General features: G+C 35.6%; 1 protein-coding gene across 5 annotated transcripts; it reads right to left on the bottom strand.

Moving 5' to 3' along the window:
• Positions 1 to 2,110: 2,110 nt before the first annotated feature.
• Positions 2,111 to 21,485, bottom strand: LOC129257608 (serine/arginine repetitive matrix protein 1-like). 5 transcript variants are annotated; one of them, XM_054895976.2, is made up of 4 exons: positions 20,587 to 21,485; positions 9,935 to 12,029; positions 7,021 to 7,112; positions 2,111 to 5,903 (listed from the first exon to the last, which is right to left on the bottom strand). In XM_054895976.2, exons 2-4 carry the CDS (start codon positions 11,904 to 11,906, stop codon positions 5,727 to 5,729), a joined length of 2,241 nt encoding a protein of 746 aa, XP_054751951.2. In that variant the 5' UTR covers positions 11,907 to 12,029; positions 20,587 to 21,485; the 3' UTR covers positions 2,111 to 5,726. The 5 variants fall into 5 exon arrangements, with proteins under 5 accessions (XP_054751951.2, XP_054751952.2, XP_063952720.1 ...); XM_054895977.2 differs by lacking the exon at positions 20,587 to 21,485 and adding an exon at positions 12,472 to 12,743; XM_064096650.1 differs by lacking the exon at positions 20,587 to 21,485 and adding an exon at positions 12,511 to 12,718.
• Between the last annotated feature and the right edge of the window lie 763 nt (positions 21,486 to 22,248).

The raw sequence follows: 22,248 nt of genomic DNA on the forward strand, positions 1-22,248 counted from the left end.
TCCATTTAAAAAGAAGTGACCACGACAGCAATAGGAACAACAAAGTTTGGCTTCAAACATTTTGCTCTGGATGTCTACACAGTGAAAATCAGTAATTTATATCAATGTTCTTTTGGAATTTGGAAAATTAATGTATTGCTCAGGCACATTCACTTTGCAAGGTCGTGTTGGTGAATATACAAGAGACTGATTTACTTTAATCGATCATCCTAACTTATAAAAGTGAAAATAGAAATAATAGTTGAACCAGAATAGATTCTAAATCGTTCAAATACAAAAAACACAATCATTTTATTTACATTTATTTTTAGTTTCCCTTTAATTTGTCCACTTAAAAATGGGTGGAGTAGAAATGTACTTGAACATGTAGTTTCACTCTGACTTTCAATGAGATTGAAATACACAGCCAGCAAATGCAGAGCAGTAAGAGCTATATGAAAAACCACAGACCTTGTACATTTACACATACTTTCCTTTTCCAAGATCCTCACAAACTTCATGTATATCAATGTGATACCTCAGTTCATGTGTACTTTATTATTTCTATGAAAATGAACAAAGTGAACAGATAATGACTCTAATAGTACATTTCATTCTATCATGGGCTTATCTGAAATTAACATGAAATGAAGGAAGGTTATCGATACAAAAAAAAACATTTGAAAACAGTTTCTCAATCTCAAAATTTTCCCCAAACAGCATAGTATCATAAGTTCAATCATCTGCAGGTGAATGTGTCTTCTGCTTTAAACAAAACATATTGAGACAGTGAGCAGAAGTCACGCCAAATTTAAGAATATTTCGACATTTTCTAGAATTACTCTTAATAAAGAGTTTTTTGTGTAACAAAATCTTGATCATCTGCCTATTCAAATCACCTTGTTTAAAGGGGAATGAAACCTTTGGAACAAGATAGCTTGCGTGAAAACAGAAAAATCAAAGAAACAGATCAACGAAAGTTTGAGAAAAATCGGACAAATAATGAGTAAGTTATGAGCATTTGAATATTGCGATCACTAAAGCTATGGAGATCCTCAAATTGGCAATGCGACAAAGATGTGTGATGTCACTTGTGAACAACTCTCCCCATTACTTTAGTATATATTTCACTTAAATTGCCTCTTTTTATCACATCTATCAGTAGATAATGTGTTCTATCTATAGGAGGGCATGTAATACAGATTTTTAAAGAATACATCATGGATCAAGAGTTTGTATCACCATAAGAAAAAGCAAAAAGAGACATTTTGAGGGTATTTTATAGTCCATCAAAGGGAAAGTTGTTCACATGTGATATCACACATCCTTGTCGCATTGCCGATATGAGGATCTCCATAGCATTAGTGATTGCAATATTCAAATGCTCATAACTTTCTCACTATTTGTCCGATTTTTCTCGAACTTTCTTTGTTCTTATTCTTTGATTTTTCTGTTTCGATACAAGCCTACTTGTTCCAAAGGTTTCATTCCCCTTTAAATCCGGCTTATAAGTTTTATAACTGGAGGCGACAAAACCACTACATGTACAATATAACCCTAAAGGCTGTTTAAACGTGCATCTCATCCAAAATATGAAGGTAGCTGGGACTAACGTGATGAATCAGATAATTAATGAATGAGGTAAGGTTTGTAATTTACGATGAGCTTGTAAAGTGACCTCTGGCAAGTAGCCTAACTTCAAAGCAACGCAGGATTATTTTGTAAGAAAATTCTGCTTTGGTTAGTTATATTATGGCTAAGTCATTAACTACCAATGTATCATTTAAAAAATAGCTTCAGGGTGTTTTAAGATTTCATAACTTGAAAATAATGAGTAAATGACAATAATCCATGGCGAGAGAGACACCCCCGACATTCCTGGAAATCAGGCTAAATATTTTGGCATTGTAAATTACAAACCCCTCTAATGCACTGCCAAGGCTAGTGGTTTGTCTAAATATACATTACTATATCACAAACGCCCTACACTTGACACACCAAAATATAAATTTCAACCAAGGATAGTGATACCTCAAAGGAGCTACATGTAACTGGCACAATTTTACATCATACTATCTGGTGCTGATTGGGATGCTTAAAGCACTGCACTTAACACTTTTTTTTTTTTTTTCATTTGGGCAAGCTAAATAGATCTCATTGGTTTGATACAAGAAGGTCCTTTGTTCTTATGATCAAAATGGGGAAAAAAGAGATCTTATTTTGGGGACATTTACATTTGGTGACTAATGTATTATCAATGCATTTTCTTAACTAGATATAGGGATAAGAATGAGATAATTTGTTGTAAAATTATCATGATTCTAAAGCAATGCTCGGTTTAGAAGGTCCGAGAAGGGTGGTAAATTACATCTACAAAACTAGATCATTTCAACAAATTATGTTCAAAAGATTTCCAAAAACGTAAAACCATATCATCAATGTTTAATTTTCTGAGTCTCTATGCAGCAAATATGTATTCACTTGTAACGATTCTTATATCATCTCTAAATAACAGTACTGTAGTTGATGCTTCACAACCACAGATTCACTTTTTTCAAAATCAATTCCGTAAAATCCTTAGAAATGACCCCGCAGACACTTTCTTTACAAGACATGAGACCATTGGACAAAAACTTCTCATGTCGCACCTTAAATTTTATTAATTTATTAATCTAATTATTAATCTGAGCATGAGTGGTTCTTGGGGGCAACTTCTTGCACAGTGGCAAAGACACCCGAGTGCATTCAAAACTTAAATCTATTTTGAGGCTTTCTCCGATCCTCGTTCATCCTTCTCCAAATCCAGCAGGGGCAAGCTGGGATACATCAGTAGAAACCTGTTCAAATTATCACTTCCTGTTTTGCTCGTACATTGCAGCATGGATCATGATTTCCCCCACCTTGCTATTTATAGGCCTAGAGATAGTTAATAGTAATATTAGCATGAATTCCGTATGCCAGAGTCTGCATGAGTTAAATAGAATATCCTGTGATATTAGGTGGTTGGCTGGATTGATATCAAATCAAGATCCATGTGTTTTAGCTGTATCCTCTGGCAGAAGGTACATGTAGCAGCCCTTGAATGCCACACATTTGAAGAGAGATTTTAAAGCAATGAAAAATTTCGGTTTTCATGTATAGTAGAAACTTGGTAATGATTATAGTGAGGACAAGGGGGATTATAGATTTTTTTTTTTAAAGTCCTAGTAATAATATTTTACTTGAACAGGGTATCCACTTCACTTAGAAATGTGCTCTACCAGCAAACATAATTAGTATGGGCCTTCCCCAATCTAAATGCTGAGCATCAAGCTAGAAGGTTTCCATTTTTAAAAGCCTTTGGTATGAGTCTGCTGGGGATCGAACCTGCGACCTACAGTATTTAGGGGGACGATTTTCCATTGAGCCTGCATGCCCGGTAGCATACTGTTACTGTATGTCTTGTCTTCTCACTTCTTGGTTCGAGTTCAAATCAAGGAGTACAGGCATTGGAATATGCTAAACTAAAAATAGAGAGAAATTCTTTGTCAGGGTAGTTTTGGAAAATCAAATTTAACCACTCCTTTTTTGTTTGATTCTCCCTCATAAAAACCATGCTCCACATATAATTTTAATCTAAAATGTGTTCTCAAAGGGATTTTAAATTTGTTGTTTTCTCCTATTTGCTGAATTTACATAAGTGCATATACGCCTGTGCTGGGGCATTAACCAGCGGCACAATGCGTTGGACTACATGTAACTCTTTTATACAATATATTCACAGGATGACACCTCTCACAGGGCTATGGGGATACATTTATTAGCATACCGCAAATGGTATTAGCCTACATATAACCGAAATCAGCATGACCGGGAGTCTAACGTTTCTCCCTCATAGTGGTCATTCACAGTTCAACAATAATTTGATTTGACAGTCCTATGTACTGCATAGCACGTGGCTAACACTACTTCCTTTTCAATGGTATGGGACTGAAATAGTCTGGCTCGAAGTGTGGTTCAGACTTATTATAGTGGATAGTTATCGAACACAGAATAGATTTTTTAAACTCTGCATACAGATTCTAAAGTAAGAGAGAAATCTGTGATTACACACATCACATTATAGTTTTCTTTTATCCCAACAACAGGCCTGTACCAGACTCTCGCTTACAGTACACTAAACTTTAATTACTTTCAGACTGTACAATGTACATGTATATTGTCATACAAATCTAGGCCAAATTTTCTCTCTATAAAAACCATTTCAATTGGAATAGAATATCCATCTTGTTTTTTTCAACAAACACCCCCCCCCAAGGAAAAAAAAAATAAGAAAATAATGTATTTGAAGGAAATATTGAAATATCAGCATGTCACTATCCGCTATTAGGTCTACATGAAAAGACTGGCTTATAATACCACAAGGCATCTTGTTCACAGATAGGCCTTTATGAATACCCAACTACTGTAGTCTGGCCTTGATATCAATACTCAGTTGATACACCACTGATACACAAAGTAATTTACATGTAAGTTCAAGCACAATACCAAAACCCATTGCTGGTTTTGAAGACCTTGGCCTATATGTTCTGCCTTTTTTTACGTCAAGCTCAATCACTCCTCCAGATGCAGAGCAAAAAAGGAATGACTACATCCATGGATTTTAGCATTTGCTCACATTCATATTATCTACACAGCCTATATTTCTGCAGTTATGAGTGCATGTGTGTGTGGTTATACTCATAAGGATAATGTACCATTTATTTACAGCATAAACATTGTGTTGTCTGCATATCCTTTCCTGGTATTACATGTAGCTGTCATTGCAGCATATCCGATCTTGCTTCCGGAACCCATGCCAAGATGAAACTAAAGTAATAGATATATTTAGTTGCTTCCCGAACAGAAATAGGAAAACATCTACAAGAAATGCCTGAATTTCAAGCCTTGAAATGTTATGTGCATAGTTATCCATTAAGTTCTGTCATTTTGTCTTTTTTCATAGTTTGCCTAATTGAAACACGACTTATAAAGAAAGATGAAAATAACAAATCAAGGCAATTGAAATCAAACACAATACACAGGATAACAAAAGAGATTACATTTTAAGGCCTATATCTTTGTCATACAATCCATGGGTCAATCAGAATCCTTTCATTTTATCACGATTATCCTCCTTTCTTCACTGATCCAAAACTGGAAGAAAATTCACCTTAAATGGGGCCTTTTGGAATGCACACTGATCAAACAACTGATGGAATTCCACAAAGTGAGTAAATCTCATCTTATATATTGGTTATGGACTGTTTAAGAGCCATTCAGGGTCGTTAGTGCAGAAAAGGTTATACAAGATCCACACCTCCACGTCACAAAAGGATTTGCTGGAACTTCTGTGGCATTTAAAAACCAAAACAACCAAGCTTTCCTCTGAAAACCAATATGTAAACTAAAAAAATATGTATGATTGCAAACAAAAATATTTGGCATAAATATATTGGTGAATATTCAATCAGTCAGTGATCTGTTTCATAAAAAAAAAATCAGAGCTGGGATCCAAGCAAAGCAGTAAGGATGCAAGGAAGCGTCAACTTGTTTAGTTTTTACTCTTTGCATCTACTGTATTAAAGATACCCCCCCCCAGAAATGTTTATCATTTTTCTTTTTTTTAACTGTGATAAAAAAACTTCTTAATGCGTTCTTTTGACATACTAAAATGATTTAGGCCTATAAATTCATGGCCTAAAGTGATTAAAAATATGTAGCACAACTCAGAAACTTCCTCTCACCTTTGTTACTTCCGGAGCGGTCACTTTCCAGTTGTTGTCTTTGAGAGTCTCGATGTCAATGAACTTGGAGTTGATGTCATCTACCTGTATCATCACCATGTCCCAGAAGCCTGCCAGGTCAGATGCCAATGTGCTCTTCCCAGCCTCCTCAGATGGTGTCTGTTAATAACAAATAATAAAGAAAAATAAATGTAAATACTGCAATTGTCTATAAAATATAAATACTCAATCTCTTCACTGAATGTATTCAAGTTATATCAACATACTAGGTACTAGGTTACTGGAACTCTATATTTACAAACATGGATTCGCATTACTAGGATTATCTTTTATAAAAGTACAAGCATACAAACTGGACATTTAACATTATACCTTGTACTTGAACTCAAATTAAATCAATATCTAGAGAACTATTATGCAATCATAAAGGGAAAATGGTGATAGTGTGTACACTGTAGTTCTTAACATAGATCTACAAAATACACTATTTTTAAAAGTAAATTTTTCTTTTTAATTATCATAACATTTTGTAAATCTTGTTTGATGTTACAAATATTCCACTCAAAGCCTTTACACAATTTTATGTTCCAAGTATGAAAGTATTTCCATATAAAGAAAGTATCGAAGCTTGATGTATTACTGGGTTGCCAAATCAATGCTGATAAAAAAGTGATATCATTTGAAATGCAAACTGATACTGCAAACTATTTTGTTGCTTGCGATAATGTTTCCTTTCTAAGGAACCTCTTCCTGGATACACACAATCAGAATTCCGGATCGAAAAGAGATTCATGATAAACGGATGCAGCTTTCTCATGATAAAAATAATACCTTGGTAGATCAGACCAATCCATCAGAGACTGTTATGACTGAGGATAATGCAGCTATATCAGTGATTTTATACATATCAGAGCTCATAAACAAATACTGTACTTGAATAGGTTTTAATATAGCTTTCAGAAATTAAAAAAAATGAATAATATCCATCAATAACACTCCATGATTAGAAAGAAAAAAAAGCTATTCTAAACAGAAAAAAGCTAGGAGTTAATAATAATATTGTATCAGAATATTTATCTTTTGAATAAAAAAACTATATAGCTCTATATGTACCCAACTGAAAGTCGTAGGAAAGCTACTAACATCACATATGATACATAAATAAATAAATAAGTAGACGTACAATTTTTGATAATCTTTCATACTGTTATATATTTCTCTCAAGCTTCTCTAAATCTAAACATAAAAAAAGTTTAATATCAATCTATTATCTTACAATGTTCTGTTCACAAAGCCCTCTGAATTGCTTGAACTTCTTGCTGGTTAAGAGATTGGCTTTCCCAAGGAATGCTCGACATATTCCACCCGCTGTAATAAAAAATAAAATAGAAGAAAAAATATTCTAGATATCATCATTTATATCAGATATTCACAATTAAATCATTACTATGGTGTATCATTCATGTGCTACCCAGTAGAATGTATTAAAGAGAGTAACTACACAGCTTGAAGGCATAAGATTCTGTGGAGTACGGACTCTTCATGTTATAACAAATGTCGGTGTATGATGATAGATTCTGTTTAAAAATGTAATATTCTTGTTATTGCCAATTTCGCCATATTGCTGATGGCCATGTAAAAGCCAGCGCTTGTAGTCATGAGTGAATACATGTACTGGTGACTATTGAAACAATATGTTTGAAACAACCAACATCTTACGAATTGACTATTAAAGTACAACACCTACACCCCTTTGAAAATAAAGGTAAAGAAATATATATATATATGTGTGTGTGTGTATATTTATATATATTTTTTTACAAATATGTAGGGGAAGGCGGGGTAAGTTGTGACACTTTTTGCATTTTGCATGTTAGAATTGATATGACTAGTAATATTGTAGAAATAAGTACCTTGCGTTTAAATTTGATTCTTGGGAAATATTTTTCACCTATATATAACTTTCTACCCCCACACTGAAAGTCGTTGTGACCTTTGAAAAAAATGATGTCAAATGGCTCAACTTGCCCCATCTGTGGGGTAGGTTGTGCCACCGTCTGGGGTAAGTTGAGCCACAAAATCTATGTACAAAATGTATGTGGGAGAACCAGGATGTCAATTTTTCATTTTAAGTCTTTTCACTTGCTAATTCTCTATAAATACTAACATCTTCTAAAAGTAAAAGAACTGTCATGTGAATTTGCCCCTTTCTGCCTGCATATCAATGGCTTTTTATGTTTTTTAAATTTTGTATTATATATTACCATAAGAATTACCATGGCTCAACTTGCCCCATGTTGGTTGGCTTAAATTAGCCCCGTCCAAACTTTTTGCGATATTTTCACATCCACACATTTCTTATGCATCCATCATGTAAAAGACTATGACAAGAGTGAGAATCCATACCTGGACTAACAATATTAATCTTATTTCTATAATACATTTAAAGACGTGTGTGGGTAAAAAGCACTTATCTATTTCACACCCTTTTTCACTTTTTTGGCTGAAATTTATATTTTTCCCTCTAAAAAGTACTTTTTGTTTCAAAGTTTAAAACAATGTGGTGGGGTTAAGGGTTATGCAATGGGTCATCAATAAATAACACCACCACAATGTCTGACTCATTCATTATTAGCCTGGGGGTGGTGGCTCAACTTGCCCCTATGCTCAACTTACCCTGCCTTCCCCTACACTTTATCATAAAAACAATGCAATTTTTTATACCATCCTTTATGTACGGTATATAATGTTTAGGCTACTTGAGTTGTTGAAGGGATCATAATCCATGCATATTAATCATCATCATACCATGCTTGACATTGTATGTAAAGCACAAGATCAAGGATGGTGGTATAAGTGGTTAATTTAATCAGCACAGCAGGCTGTCTATAATGTGCATTGCTTATGGTTTTCACTTTTCAACCTAAATAGTAGTAGGCTTACATGGAAGTGTACATTAAGTCAGTCCATACCACAGTATACTAGTTTCATATACCTGGAGGGTGTTTCATAAAGCTGTTTGTAAGTTAAGAGCGACTTTAAGAACGACTGGTGATCCTTTCTTGTGGCCTGGTATACACGAAAATGTTCATCAGCGATGGTTTAGCGCATAAGAAAGGTTTGCCAGTCATTCTTAATGTCGCTCTTAACTTACGAAGAGCTTTATGAAATGGCACCCTGGACTAAGGTTATTCAGTGTGTGAATGTTATCTGATATTCAATATAGGAGATAAGTACAATATTGAAATACATAAATTTCAAAGCCTAGAATTTCAGAATGATTGCTGTCATAGCCTAAACAGTCTCTTCATTATAAATACAAAAGATGTATTAAAATACATCTTCGTTTGCTACAAGATGTACTCTAGTGACAGGAATAGAGTACTTAGTTTTCTAAAGATAGAAAAAAACTTTCAGGAATTTAGACGCAAATGGTACCTCTGATTATGTCTTTGTTATAAAGATGATTTAGTTCTGGTTGTCAATTAGAATACAGAAAGAAAATGTATCCACATGATAGAGAAAGACTGTTTATATAATACACAGGACTGGCGGATGCTAGAATTGAAAAAGGTGATGTACTGTGAATGTGAGGGCATTTGAAGAGCAATCCTTTCATTGGAACATTTTTTTTCATGATGTTCTTCCTAAATATCATGTGGAATGAATACGATAGTCCGCAATGATCATTTCCATCTCACCCACAACTTGGTTTATGTCAAATCACATGATAAACTTTGTAAAATGACACTGAACTATATCAGAGTTAGCATGTAGATGCCTGATGTATACCTTTAAACATTGTGAATCAGCAGTTCCACGTGGCACAATACCAGACATACCACGTGCGGTACATATATGTGTACAGTATGTACATCAGCAAAAAGGAAAACATTTAAACTTGGTTTTCTACCAAGACTAAGAAAGCAGTCATGTTATGATCCTCAAACTTATACCATTAACCTTTAAATTCTCACCAATTATTATTTTCATCTGAAACTTCCATATATTAGGAGCTGTCAACTGTGAAGTAACTCTAAATTTGACAGACACAATGACTATGTACATATGTTTGATACATAAAAAATAACTTGTGAATCTGAAAAGATATCTATTGATAACTTATTTAAACTCACAAATTTTAAAGAGTGTAATACAGGATAAAAGATGAGTATTGAAGCAATACATACCTTCATCAGACATGTCACTTTCCAGATCATGTTCCACCTTTCGACAGAGTGATTCTATCCTAGACTGTTCTTCATTGACAACCTTCAAGAAATAATGTCCATCTTTTTCACCCACATCCTCTCCATTGCAGATTCCTGCCTTTTCTTGCTCTTTTGCTTTGTCCACTACAGTGTCTTTCTTTTTCTCAACCTCAAGAAATGTGTTATCCACTTTTTTCAGATTATGGAGAGTCTCACTGTTGAGTTTGTTAATTTCCTTGGGATCCGCGAGTCCTAGGATTTCACTATACTCTCCTTGGGTATCGCTTGTTTGAGGTTTGAGTCTGAGACACTCTGGTTTTATTCCCAAGGTTTCCTCATCAATAAACAAGTGACTCTTTCCATTGTCTATTTCGTCTGTACCATTAACATCCAGTGCATCCAAATCAGTCACAAGCATTCCTATGTTATTTTCTTTCGCTCTTGATACCCTGTGGCTAAGATCTGCGTTTTGATAAACAGGTTTGACTGGTAGACTGTTTGGAGCATTAGGTTTACTGCTTGGTGCAGGAGCAATCTCCTGCAAGACGGATGGTTTATCAGGTGGGTTATCCACAATGGAAGTTCTCTTTTGATCAGAGCTAGCTACATTATCACCCTGAGCATATGCTTTGCTTCCAACTTGTCCATTCATTTCAGCCTTGGTGGAGGTGTGGAAGTCACAGTCATTGCTAGAAGACTTCGTTTTAGGCACTTGTTGGCTAGCATCTGACTTGTTTTGGATTGATGTTGGGGAAGTTGGTTTATTCACTTGGTTCCCATCTATGGTTGACTTTACTTTCTGTATATTTGCTCCTTTACCAAAAAGCATGTTCTTACGCTGAGTAACTGAGCCTGATTTTTGCATGATCTTTGGAGCATGGTTTGGATCTAAGCTTCTTCTATTTACATTCTTTTCAGCCAAATTACTCAGTGGTGCTCTTTTGGTCACTGTTGTCACTCGTTCTTCCCAAGCCTGCCTCTGTCGCTGCACGAAGCCACCAAAGCTCTGTCGATTTTTAGATCGCTCTACACTTTTGCTGCGAACCTGAGAGATTTTTCCAGACTTTGGAGATGGACTAAGATCTCTTTTGGGGGGCATCATCTCATTGGAACGTACCCTGCGTATCGGTCCCACGCTTCTTGCCCGACCTCTTCGGATGGGCTCCACCACAGAAGTGCCATTGGAAGATCCATTGAGTTGTGTTTCACTATGAGCCTCCATTCCTGTCCCAGCTTTACCTGAAGCAGACTTGGTCCTTTGGATCTTGTCTGCACTACTGATGGTATGGCACTGATAGCGGGGTAAGCTCCCTGGGATGCCTCCAAACCTCAATCTATCCCTAGAGTCTATACTACTTGCACTATTGCTTCGCGAACTCTTAAAGTGCACTGACTTGGAAGGTGATTGTGAAGGTGAGCTCTCTTCAGAGCTTGAAGCTATGGAGTTGGCAGCCTCTCTTTCTGCCTGCTTTCTTCTAACTGTTGGTGTGGACACCTTCTTCTCTAAGGTAATCTCAAGACAGTATCTACTTTTACCACTTGAGGGTCTTGCCTCTCCATTTATATCACTAGTCTTTCTAACTTGGCTACCACCATTTACCCTGTTTTCTCCTTCCCGCTTTTCGCTACTTGCTGCACTAGTTTGAGTTTTGCTGTTCAATGTTGTTGCAGTAGGTGAAGTTCCATTACTTTTGCCATTATGTTTTGGAGGTGGTACTTTATTTAGTGGTGGTTTTGCAGGAATTGCTGGTTTGTCCTTTTGAGACACCCGTCTCGTAATCTCACTACTTCCATGTCCACCTTTAGAAACACTAGATATTGACTGGCTGTAAGGAGACGTAGTAGCCCTCCCAGAGGCTGTGCCATTGATAGAATTCCCATTTGTAGAAGATTCCATATTTCTTCTTCTAGACTCAGTCGCTGATTTAACACGCCTGGGTGGTTGAGCCATTCTACTTGTCCGGTAACACCACTTTCTCTGTATTTTGCTGATTATTGCTGTTCTACAGTTCTGTCATCAATCAGCATTGTGTTTGTATCATCCAAGCAAAAGTCATCTCCATAGTTTGATATTCTGTATGCAGACAAAAAGAGACATAAAATGATTATTCAACAAAGCAGTACTTTAAAAAAAAAAGGTAAAAGATTTCTAGAAATGAATGAAAAATCAATGAACGTAGAAACCAAATACAAGAGGTCTAATAATTTGAAAAATACCACGGACATGTAGGACTATCAAACATACCAGCACAAAATGAGAATGTTCCTCCTTTACTTCTTCCATGAAAATAATGAATCCCTGACATCACTGGATAAATTATCAAAATCCTCAGACATAGATACAGTAGAACACTTGAGCTTTTGGTGTATGTATTATATATATACTGTGCATGTTTGCATGGGTTCCATCTACCTTGTACCCAATTCCCACACAGTACACTACAACAGGAAGGAACTTTAAACAAAACCACAAGTAATCAATAATGTCAACAGCTGAGAGAGTTTCAAATACATACACTATTCAGTAGGGAAAGCCAAAAGCATAAGTGCAATACATGTCATTCGTGAACTTTCCTCCCTAGATACAAGATTGATATAAAAGACATCCAGCATTATCAACAGGCTGCTGAAGAGGTACTACAGATGAGCTACCTGAAGCCGAGCAAAGAACAAAATCATAGCCAGAATGACAGCAAGATGTCAAGATGATGTGAGCCGTCTTCGCAATTCAATTCGCAGCTCTGCTCAACTGTTACCAGCGTTAAAGAAGCGTTGTAGCTCCAAGTCTGGCTTACAGTATGAGCACTCATGCAGAAACTCAAACTGTGGGTCAAAGAATGTTTATTGATTTCAGCAGCCTTTTAAATGGTGACAACCACTGAAAGGGCTGCAAGCAACAGGGCTGTCAACAGATCGTACACATGACCCAGTCACAAGATCCTAAGAAAGAGAAGGGTAGTCTGCAGGTCAGGTAGATCTTGATCATGGGGGACCTGGGCAGTTTTGTTACATGAAGCTAGTTATTGATCATTGGGGCTGGGAACTACAATTGATTGCATGGATTACTGTGTATAAAATATCACAATCAATTGCTAAGCTCCATAACTGGACCCAGGATTATGATAAAATACAACTTCCCAAAAACCTGTTTCTCATGCAGCTCTAAACAACAGAATATGTTCACCAACACTGTGGTTCAGATACAATGAATTGATTTGACATTATTAGCAAAATGGAGAATAGAACCCATTTTTTCATTAATTTACATATAATGCCATTTTTGTGGCTATGAATACATGGAATTATTCAAATGCAGTAATTTATTGAATATTTGTAGAGATGCAATATATAAACTATTTTTCTTTATTCTGTGCACACTTCTAAACGCTCTGTTACATGTATCTCTAACAAATGCAAGCAGTATCGTTTACAGTTACGTACCATCAGCATGTCTTCTATGAAGACAGAGATCTTTCAGTTTCCCCAGGGAAGCCCTTTCCTCTTTCCGTCAACTGATGACCTCTCATGAATCTCTAATTAAGAAAGTGTCTCCTACATGTACACTTCACTCTGCTTTCACAAAGTAATTTGTTAAAATGCCTTGCCTACCCACCACATCTTGTACTGGGACAGATTATTGGATGAGCTGACATTTGACTCAACTCAAGATCTCCAAAGTCATTTTGTATAGTTTAGGATCGTATTGCAAAATTTCACGGGACATTTAGGGTTGAGGGCTTATAGACAGCTGGGCTGGGGTTATGCCTTCTTTATTTTATCCCTACAAGGTTCAAATTAAATATCTCAAGATCTGATAAGGTTGGACAAGATACATGTAGGCTATATGTAAAGCCTACCTGGTCAAAGCAATTTCTGATAGAAAACCAATGAATAAATTTTCTACCCCAATACCCCCCCCCCCAAAAAAAAAATAGTTGACCTTCCACACACATGTTTTGTCTGTGTTATATGAGGGAAAGTCTACTACTTCTTATCATGGAAGTATGAAATGTAGCTGAAAAAAGTAAAATATTAATAGCCATGTACACTGTAGGCCTACATGTATGTAGCCCTACATGACAAGCCAGACTGTGGGAACTACCCATTTTTATTCAAACCAACAAGAGCTTTACAGGTCAGCTAGCAGTATATTTTCCTTTCTTATTTATTTTATATTTTATATTTATAGTGAAAGAAACTTCACTGTTCCTAGGGGAGATTTTGATTGCCAGCTCTGACTGTGATCATAGCAAGGCACCCCTCTGACCCGTCTTTCTTTTGGGACTGAAGCACTTGTTCAAATTGGCAATCACACAATAGCAGCTGAGCCCCTATCTAAACAGTAGCTGTTGAATGCTGGACAATGGATGTCCAGTTTTAAGAAAAGACCAGGCATAAGGACTTGATGTATGGGTATGAAAAAATTACATTCCTATTGATAGCATTAAAGGGATGGTCCAGGCTGGAGATATTTCCATCTCAATAAATAGAGTAAAATTCACAGAGCAAAATGCTGAAAATTTGATCAAAATTGAATAACAAATTACTTTATTGAATTTTAAAGATTTGCATTATTACGGTGACACAGTTCTAGGCATGTCTTTATGAATATTCATTAGGTGGGCTGATGATGTCATATCCCCACTTGTTCTTTAGTATTTTATTATATGAAATTAGGTTTATTCAAAAAAATTCTACCAAGAACTAAGACAACTGATTAAGTGCATAAGTTATCTATTGCCACAACTTACTTCATCATAACGGAGACACATCATTTACACATAAAAAAAAAATGAAACATTTATTGTTTCATGTAATAACATAAGAAAAAAGTGGGGATGTGACATCATCAGCCCACCTAATGAATATTCATGACAATGTGCATATAACTGTTTTCACAAAATATTTATAAACTTTAAATTCAATAACTTTAATAGTTATTTATTATCTGATTTTGATGAAATTTTCAGCATTTTGCTCTGTGAATTTTACTCTATTTATTTAGATCTAAATATTTTCAGCCCAGACCATCCCTTTAATGTTAAACAAATACAGTTCATTGTGTACAAATCTGAACACATCTAATGTCAATGATGCAATGTTTGATACTATCCCAGTGGGGGCCAGTCAAATATATTGCTGTACACATGCGTGACCCAAAGGACATGTTTAATGGAGTGTTTTTCAGTTTTGGACGCGGGCTGTGCATGTACATACTTGTTCAGGACCCGTATAAAAAACACAGACTTTAAAAAACAAGAGGAACGCCTCTGGCAGTCTGCATTTCTAACTGTTACGCAATTCGATATAGCAGCAGTGCTGCCTTTGAAAACAGCTAATGAACAATTATTCACAGAAGAAAACACTATTTATGATAATAAAACATTATGTCCATTGACCCAAAATGACCTTTGACCATGATTATGTGACCTAGACATGTGTAAAACAATCATTCATACTTGATTACCCTTACTGTCATGTTTCATGAGCTAGATCCATAAACTTTCAAAGTTTTTTCCAAAGCTTTTTTTCTTGAGGGGTAATATTCTGGAGACAACCTGTTTAGGGGCCAAAATGTGTAAATGAAGCCCGCTAATAACTCATTTAGGGGGTTATTTTGCACACATAGAGAAAAACTTGTTTAGGGGGTATTTGGAAATAATTTGGTCACACATGTGTACAGCAATACATTTGACACCCCCCCCCCCCCCCCCCCCGGATACTATGCAGGTTGAATGTAAATTCAGGGAGTAAACTCCCTGAATAAATTTGAAGTTAGTACTGGTATGTCATACTAATTGAAAATAAAATTTAAAAACTATTTAATGCGACAATATTTTCATGAAATTGCCATCAAGTGACAAATGAACATTAGAACAAGCCCACTGGTACATGATCGAAAAAAAATGAAATTAAAAATTTGAACAAATACAGCTGATAGGTGACCAACAAAAAAATGAAAATATGATATGTATGAAAAAATATAAAAATAAAGCCTGGAATCCTTGTAATTTGCTAACGATCATAACATAAAATCAATATAATTCAATTTGTAAATTGAATTATAATTTTTTTATCGTTTTAATTCTAGCTTTTTCTTCATTTATCTATCTATTATTTCATTTTCATTCATTGTTCTTTTTAATTATTACTTTTTAGAGGGGTATTTTCTTTGGGTCACATAAATACTGGATAGTATTCCAGATCAAACCAGGCGCGTAGCAAGGAGGGGCAGTCGCCCCCCAAAAAAACGTCCCCAAAAAGAAAAAAAAAAGAAGGGAAAAAAGAGAGGAGAAAAGGACAAGCGAAGGGAGGAAAGGGAAGAAAGGTAGCTTTGTGGGTTTTTCTTTTTAATCTTTATTTTTTAAAGTTGTTAAAGTTCAAATGTATACATTAGGGCATGGAATTAGACATGTTTTATAGCTAGATGGGCATGGAATTAGAGTAAGGTTAGTCCGAAGTATATAAAGTTATCTTTTTTTTTCAAATTGATCGCGCAACTTCTGGTCGGGTCGACTACAGGCGGGTAAAATCTTTATATCAATATCTGCCGTCACCTCCATATAGGCAACTTCTCCCAATTTTCAGCTCATTACTAAACCGGGTACTAAACAACCATAATTTGGGGGCAAACGGGTTACCCAATTTAAAAAGAGGAAGGTATACAATTCGTGTCATATTAAATTTTAAAAAAGTACAATATTTTTTTTATCATATTCTATTAAACTTCATTTCCCTGCACATTCATCTCCTGTCCTGTTTTGCACCCTCAGTTTGAACTTTTGAATGACACTTAAGTTTCTTTATCATTCAAAATGAAGCGCTACAGGATAATAGTCAAATAAAAAATCCTTTTTTATATAATTCAAATAAATCACAGAAATTTCGACTTTTTGCACACTGTTTTCCTTGTAATGAAGTTCAATCATCTTAGAAAATTGAATTAGAGCCGATGGGGTATTAGAGATATTATTTGCATTTATTATTTTAATTTCCTCCATTTTATCCCTTTTTTGTGCGTTCACAATCACTTTTGAAAACAAGTTTCAAAATCACAATATAGTCAACTGAATTGGAGCTGATATAGGTACTAGAGACAAGAGAGATGGCTCCTTTTCATTTTAATTTATGAAACACCAAAAGCTCCTGCACCCACCCCCTAGGGAGCGCGCTTCGCGTGCTCTGTAAGTATTGGCACGCTTTGCGTGCATTTACCGCCCCCTCCAAAATGAAATCCTGGCTACGCGGTTGGATCAAACTAGTGATTTCTCTCTCCCACAATTTTAAAGTCCATAGTGGAGGCACTTTAACATATTCCACAATGCAAAATATTCACATATATACTGTACATTACATGTATGGAGAATATGTCTCAAAGCAAATTTATTTTTATTAAAGCAACCAGCTTTTAGAAAGCAAAACCACTGTCAGTTTGTGCATTGGCATAAATCAATATATGCAGTCCAAAACACAATATTTATGTTTAAACATTATTATCATTATCAATTGTGAATTCTACAAAATTAATGGTATACATTTGTACATGTATCCTTATAAATTATTTCTCTTGATTACTTCTACATGCCAATATAGTTGTTATATAATAATAAAAAAAAATGATTATCCTTTGAGAATGACTCACTAAGTGTTCTTTGAAATTTGTACCTCAATGATATTCAAAGTTCACTGTTACAAATGCTGCATATGGTCCATTGCAAATGTAATAATGGATGATATATTGGCAGGTTATCACATAGTGCTTGCATTGATTAGTTGATAACCCCACTGATCCTCTGCTAACAATACATTTCAATAAAATTGACTTCTGTCTCGTAAAAATGTGCTGTTCATTAACTTTTCACAAATGTTCATTATTCACGCACGGTTCACCCTCCCAATTGGCCCAATGTAAAGTTGTCCTCTGAATGACATGTGTATGAGGTTTAATTCTGCAGAGCAATCTGATTTTTGAAAAAATTAAAGGCTGTTTAAATTACAATAAACACTATGCAAATCCAAATACACAAATGCTCTACAAATAACACAAAATACAAATTTGCAGGCATGTAGGGCCTACTACATGTATGCAGCAAAGGAATGGCCGACTTTCTTTCTAGTAATCAGGTACTACATGTATGTCTATCTGACACAAATAAACTTGTTGGCTGTCTGTCAAATAATTAAAATTCTGAAAGTTCAGACAAAGCTATATACATTTGAAGCTCACTCCTGGTAGAGATTCTCGCCAAAACAGCAGTGTGCAGTATAATGTACGTTTACAATGTACCTCCAATCTCTCCTCGGATTCACATGCTGTGATTTGCCAGCAAGGATCATACATGTAGGCCTACATGTACATGTATGTAATTGAACAGGTAGTGCCAACACCATTTGAGTTCCAAGTAACAATATTTAATCACCTCTAGGCTCTCAAGATTCAATTTAATGGGACAATTAAACTTTGGTGAAGAAAGCTGTGTACTTCTGCTGGTATACAAAAAACCATGTAAACAATTCACTTCCCCTTAAATAAATTCCAGTGCAATCATAATCAATTACAGTAAACAAAAGGGATAAAATAGGACAGTTATAGGAGCCCGTGTAAATATTACATAACACATTGGTCTTCTAAATGAGGTTTATTGTTCAATGGCAGTGGCTATACCAGCATCAAAGTTCATAGAGCCAGTTATTCATTTGTTTATTTGCAAATTTACAAAATGAAAAAAGGCTTAACTTTGTTGAAGCTTTGTTTAATATTGATATTGTATGTCTATTTTTGTTAAAATCCAAATCAACATGTCCTAATACTGTATACATTAAAGTCCGCAATCAGAGTAGCAGAAAATAATCCCTCAATCATTGATTATTTTCAGTACAACATCTGCACCAGCTAATAAAAGAACTCAAATTCCCTTGAATTCTCCAGCACCCCATGTTATTCATATGCCAGCCAACCTGTGGCAAGGCAAGCGTGTGAACCAAACATCCCATACATAATTCAGCCGAGTTCAGCATTGCAGGTTCCGTTGCTGGGAATATATTTCCACCTGGCAAGTCGCCCCATGAGAAGCTGGATCTCACGAACCTGAAACTCCACTCAAAAGCCTATGGAGGCGAATGAGTCATCGCCATTTGAATTGCGTTTTGATGCACACGTGAATGGATGACGAGCAAACAACTTATTGATGTCATGCCCATGGGAAAGGGTGAATGCGGAGGAGGTCCATGGGGGTATTCCCCCTTTCCATTTTGAACTGGAAAATGGGATCACCGACCTCTCATGTGGGTGTTTAAAAACTGAATTAAAATATGTTCCTTGTTACATACATATGTTAAAGGAGAATGAAACCCTTGAAACCAGCTGAATCCATATCAAAGAGAAAAATCAAAGAAGCATATTGTTGAAAGTTTGAGGAAGATTGAATGAATAATAAGAAAGTTATGAGCATTTGAATATTGAGATCACTAATACCATGTAGATCCTCCTATTGGCAATGCGACCAAGATCCATGATGTCACACACGTACAACTCCCTCATTACTTTAGTACTTATTTCACTTATATTCTCACTTTTATAGAGTCTATCACAAGGTGAGGTGTTCTCTTTATGAGAGGACAAGTATAGAGGTTTCACAACATTATATCATTGATGAATCGTTTGTCATATGATTAGAATGAGCAGAAAGAGGGGTTTTGGGGTATATTTTCAGTGTCCAAAAGGGGAGAGTTGTTCATCTGTGATATCATAGATCTTGGTCGCATTGCCAATGGGAGGATGTCCATAGCATTAGTGATCTCGACATTCAAATGCTCATAACTCTTCTATTGCTAGTCCTATTTTACTCAAACTTTTGTTGATCTTATTCTTGGATTTTTCTGCTTTCACAAAAGCTTACTTGCTCCAAGAGTTTCATTCTCCTTTAAGTCTGTCAGCCTGAATAATTTACCACATGTATGTTGAAGCATATAAACATGCATTAGCTTACATGTTCTGCATTGACATTTCTGTTGTCTTAAAGAAAACACATGTTACATACATGATGAAGGTAAATAGAGAGGAGTATTTATTGTGTAAATAGTTTCTAAAAGACAGCTTTTAAAACTCAAAAGTTTATCATTGAAATGAACATTAATTGAAATATCAAGCAAGCAAATCAGTAGAAATAATGTATTATTAAAATTGGATGTTGGCCTAAAATAATGTTATAGTACTTTCCATTTTTCTTGAAACAGTGATAAATTATTGGTCATGTTTTCACATTGCAAAGTGTATTTTGATATTCCTGTTAAATCACAATAAGTTAAACTTTAGGCCTACTGTACATACATGATTCATTAGTCAAACAATGATCTGCTTTAAATGGAATAAAAAAAATATTTTCACATTTTATTCATAAAAGTAGTGGTGAGTGTGTGACTCCTTTTTTATATAGGCCCCACATTTGCATACATATAGGATGCCAAAGTTGTTGTCAGTTCATAATATTCCGACAAAACGGTCTGTATAAAAAATTGATAAACATTCATCCTGACTCCACTCAATAGAAAACAACAAGAATATAATTTTAACTGCTAAAAATGAGATAATACAAAAGCCCAAGTGAACAGAATCTTATAGTTATACTCACATTCTAATATCTACCTATCCAATATTGATGCAGGTTCATCTATATTCCATGCACGTTCACTACCCTCAAATGTGGGTCACAAGCAAAATCACACACCGCGAAGAAACTAATATTTCAACCAGAGATTCAAATAAGGGGACGAACGATGGTGATATGTGTACAAGAGTGTATCAGGGAGTGAGTACTCCAAGTCCACTCTCTCCTCAGTAAATTCCGACCAGTCGGTTACCGTAGGTTTCACTTGCAAAGTGTGTTTGCAGCAGTGCCACTGAACAGGCCAGCTAGCGAAGGTTGGACAATTCACAGTGCATGCATATATATTCAGACTGGCTATCGCATAGAGTCCTATCCCACCCTTGAATCTGATTTAGCGTGAGCCTCTTGACTGACTAGCTCGTGATTGTCACTTCCCATCCCAAGCCCCAGGAAGGAAACTAGTCGCAGAGCGGTGCGGCTTGTCCAAGACGAGATGAAGAAAAGATATTCTGAGGGTAGACCACCAGGCCAAGTAGCTCATCTTCATATTATTGCTTATACAGGAGACCGCCCATGTGTACACACACAAGTCTGTACACTGTGCTTTCAGAACAACCGCATACCTTTAGAGAAAGTCAACACATGATTGTTGCCTATACTGACTCATGTTTCTCACACCTTCCCTGTTTATAAATAACCAGTGGCATGGTGGTAAGAGTAGAAGCATTAAACCACATGAAAATACTCATCAACAAAACAGGGAGTTTCATATTCAGGATCATGAAAAGAGAGAAAACCTTAAGAGCAAGGTTACAAATATGATTCACATGCCACTGATCTCCCCCTCCCTCTTTCATCATTTTGACATCATACACCATGTTAATATCATTAACAGGTTGTTCATAATTTATAATGGCCTTGTTTATTACTTGGCAACAGACTGCATTTTGGGAGAACTAATTTCAATATGAAACAACTTGTAGGCCTACAATTACATGTACATAGCAACTCATAGCGAACCTCATAGCAATGTTTTTTTGTTACTACAAATTTGTAAGTGAGGAATTACGCACAAAACTAAACTTCATGCATAAGGACCTGAGTGTTGTAATCTCTAAAATACTCTGACAACTCGAAGAATGTAAGTTGTAAAGTACATCAAGTCATATTCAAATAAGTTTAGGGTAAAATCTTAAAACAAACGGTTTGAATTGAAATCAGAAATCAAGAGGGATAGAAGATTAATCTTAATCCTTTAATACCTACATGTAGCTTTACTGAATGCTAGTGAATTCTCAGGAGAGTGCTTTAAATCAATCAGTTTCATTGAGACTGATCATGCTTCTTAATCCTCTAAATAAAGGAGGTCAATAACCCTTCTTATGACTGTAAGATTATTCATTCAGCCTTTTCAGGTATGATTCTTCGTGTAGGCCTACAAGTTATACACCCCCAACTCTCTATCTTTCCCCATATCTCACTACTTAGTAGAGCAAATCAATTAAATGACATATTTTTCATAAGAAAAGGAGAACATTTACATTAATTTTCTTTCTATTTTAATTGATGCTTTTTAGCTGGCAGGGATTCTTGCAGAACTGTACATTATGTACATGTATGTTGGCCTACATGTGCATATATTCAAGCTAACAGAACTGAACACAGTCGGTTTTACATAATGTACGC

The sequence above is a fragment of the Lytechinus pictus genome, chromosome 3 (genome assembly GCF_037042905.1).
Source record: "Lytechinus pictus isolate F3 Inbred chromosome 3, Lp3.0, whole genome shotgun sequence".
NCBI lineage: Eukaryota > Metazoa > Echinodermata > Echinoidea > Temnopleuroida > Toxopneustidae > Lytechinus > Lytechinus pictus.

Bases quoted from the DNA above. Each gene is read 5' to 3' on its own strand.
- LOC129257608 (XM_054895976.2), bottom strand. From the start codon at position 11,906: ATGGCTCAACCACCCAGGCGTGTTAAATCAGCGACTGAGTCTAGAAGA. The intron at 7,113-9,934 runs GTATGTATTGCT...TTTTTATTACAG, and splicing joins AAGTGACATGTCTGATGAAG to CGGGTGGAATATGTCGAGCA. The intron at 5,904-7,020 runs GTAAGATAATAG...TGTTATTAACAG, and splicing joins GGCTTTGTGAACAGAACATT to ACACCATCTGAGGAGGCTGG.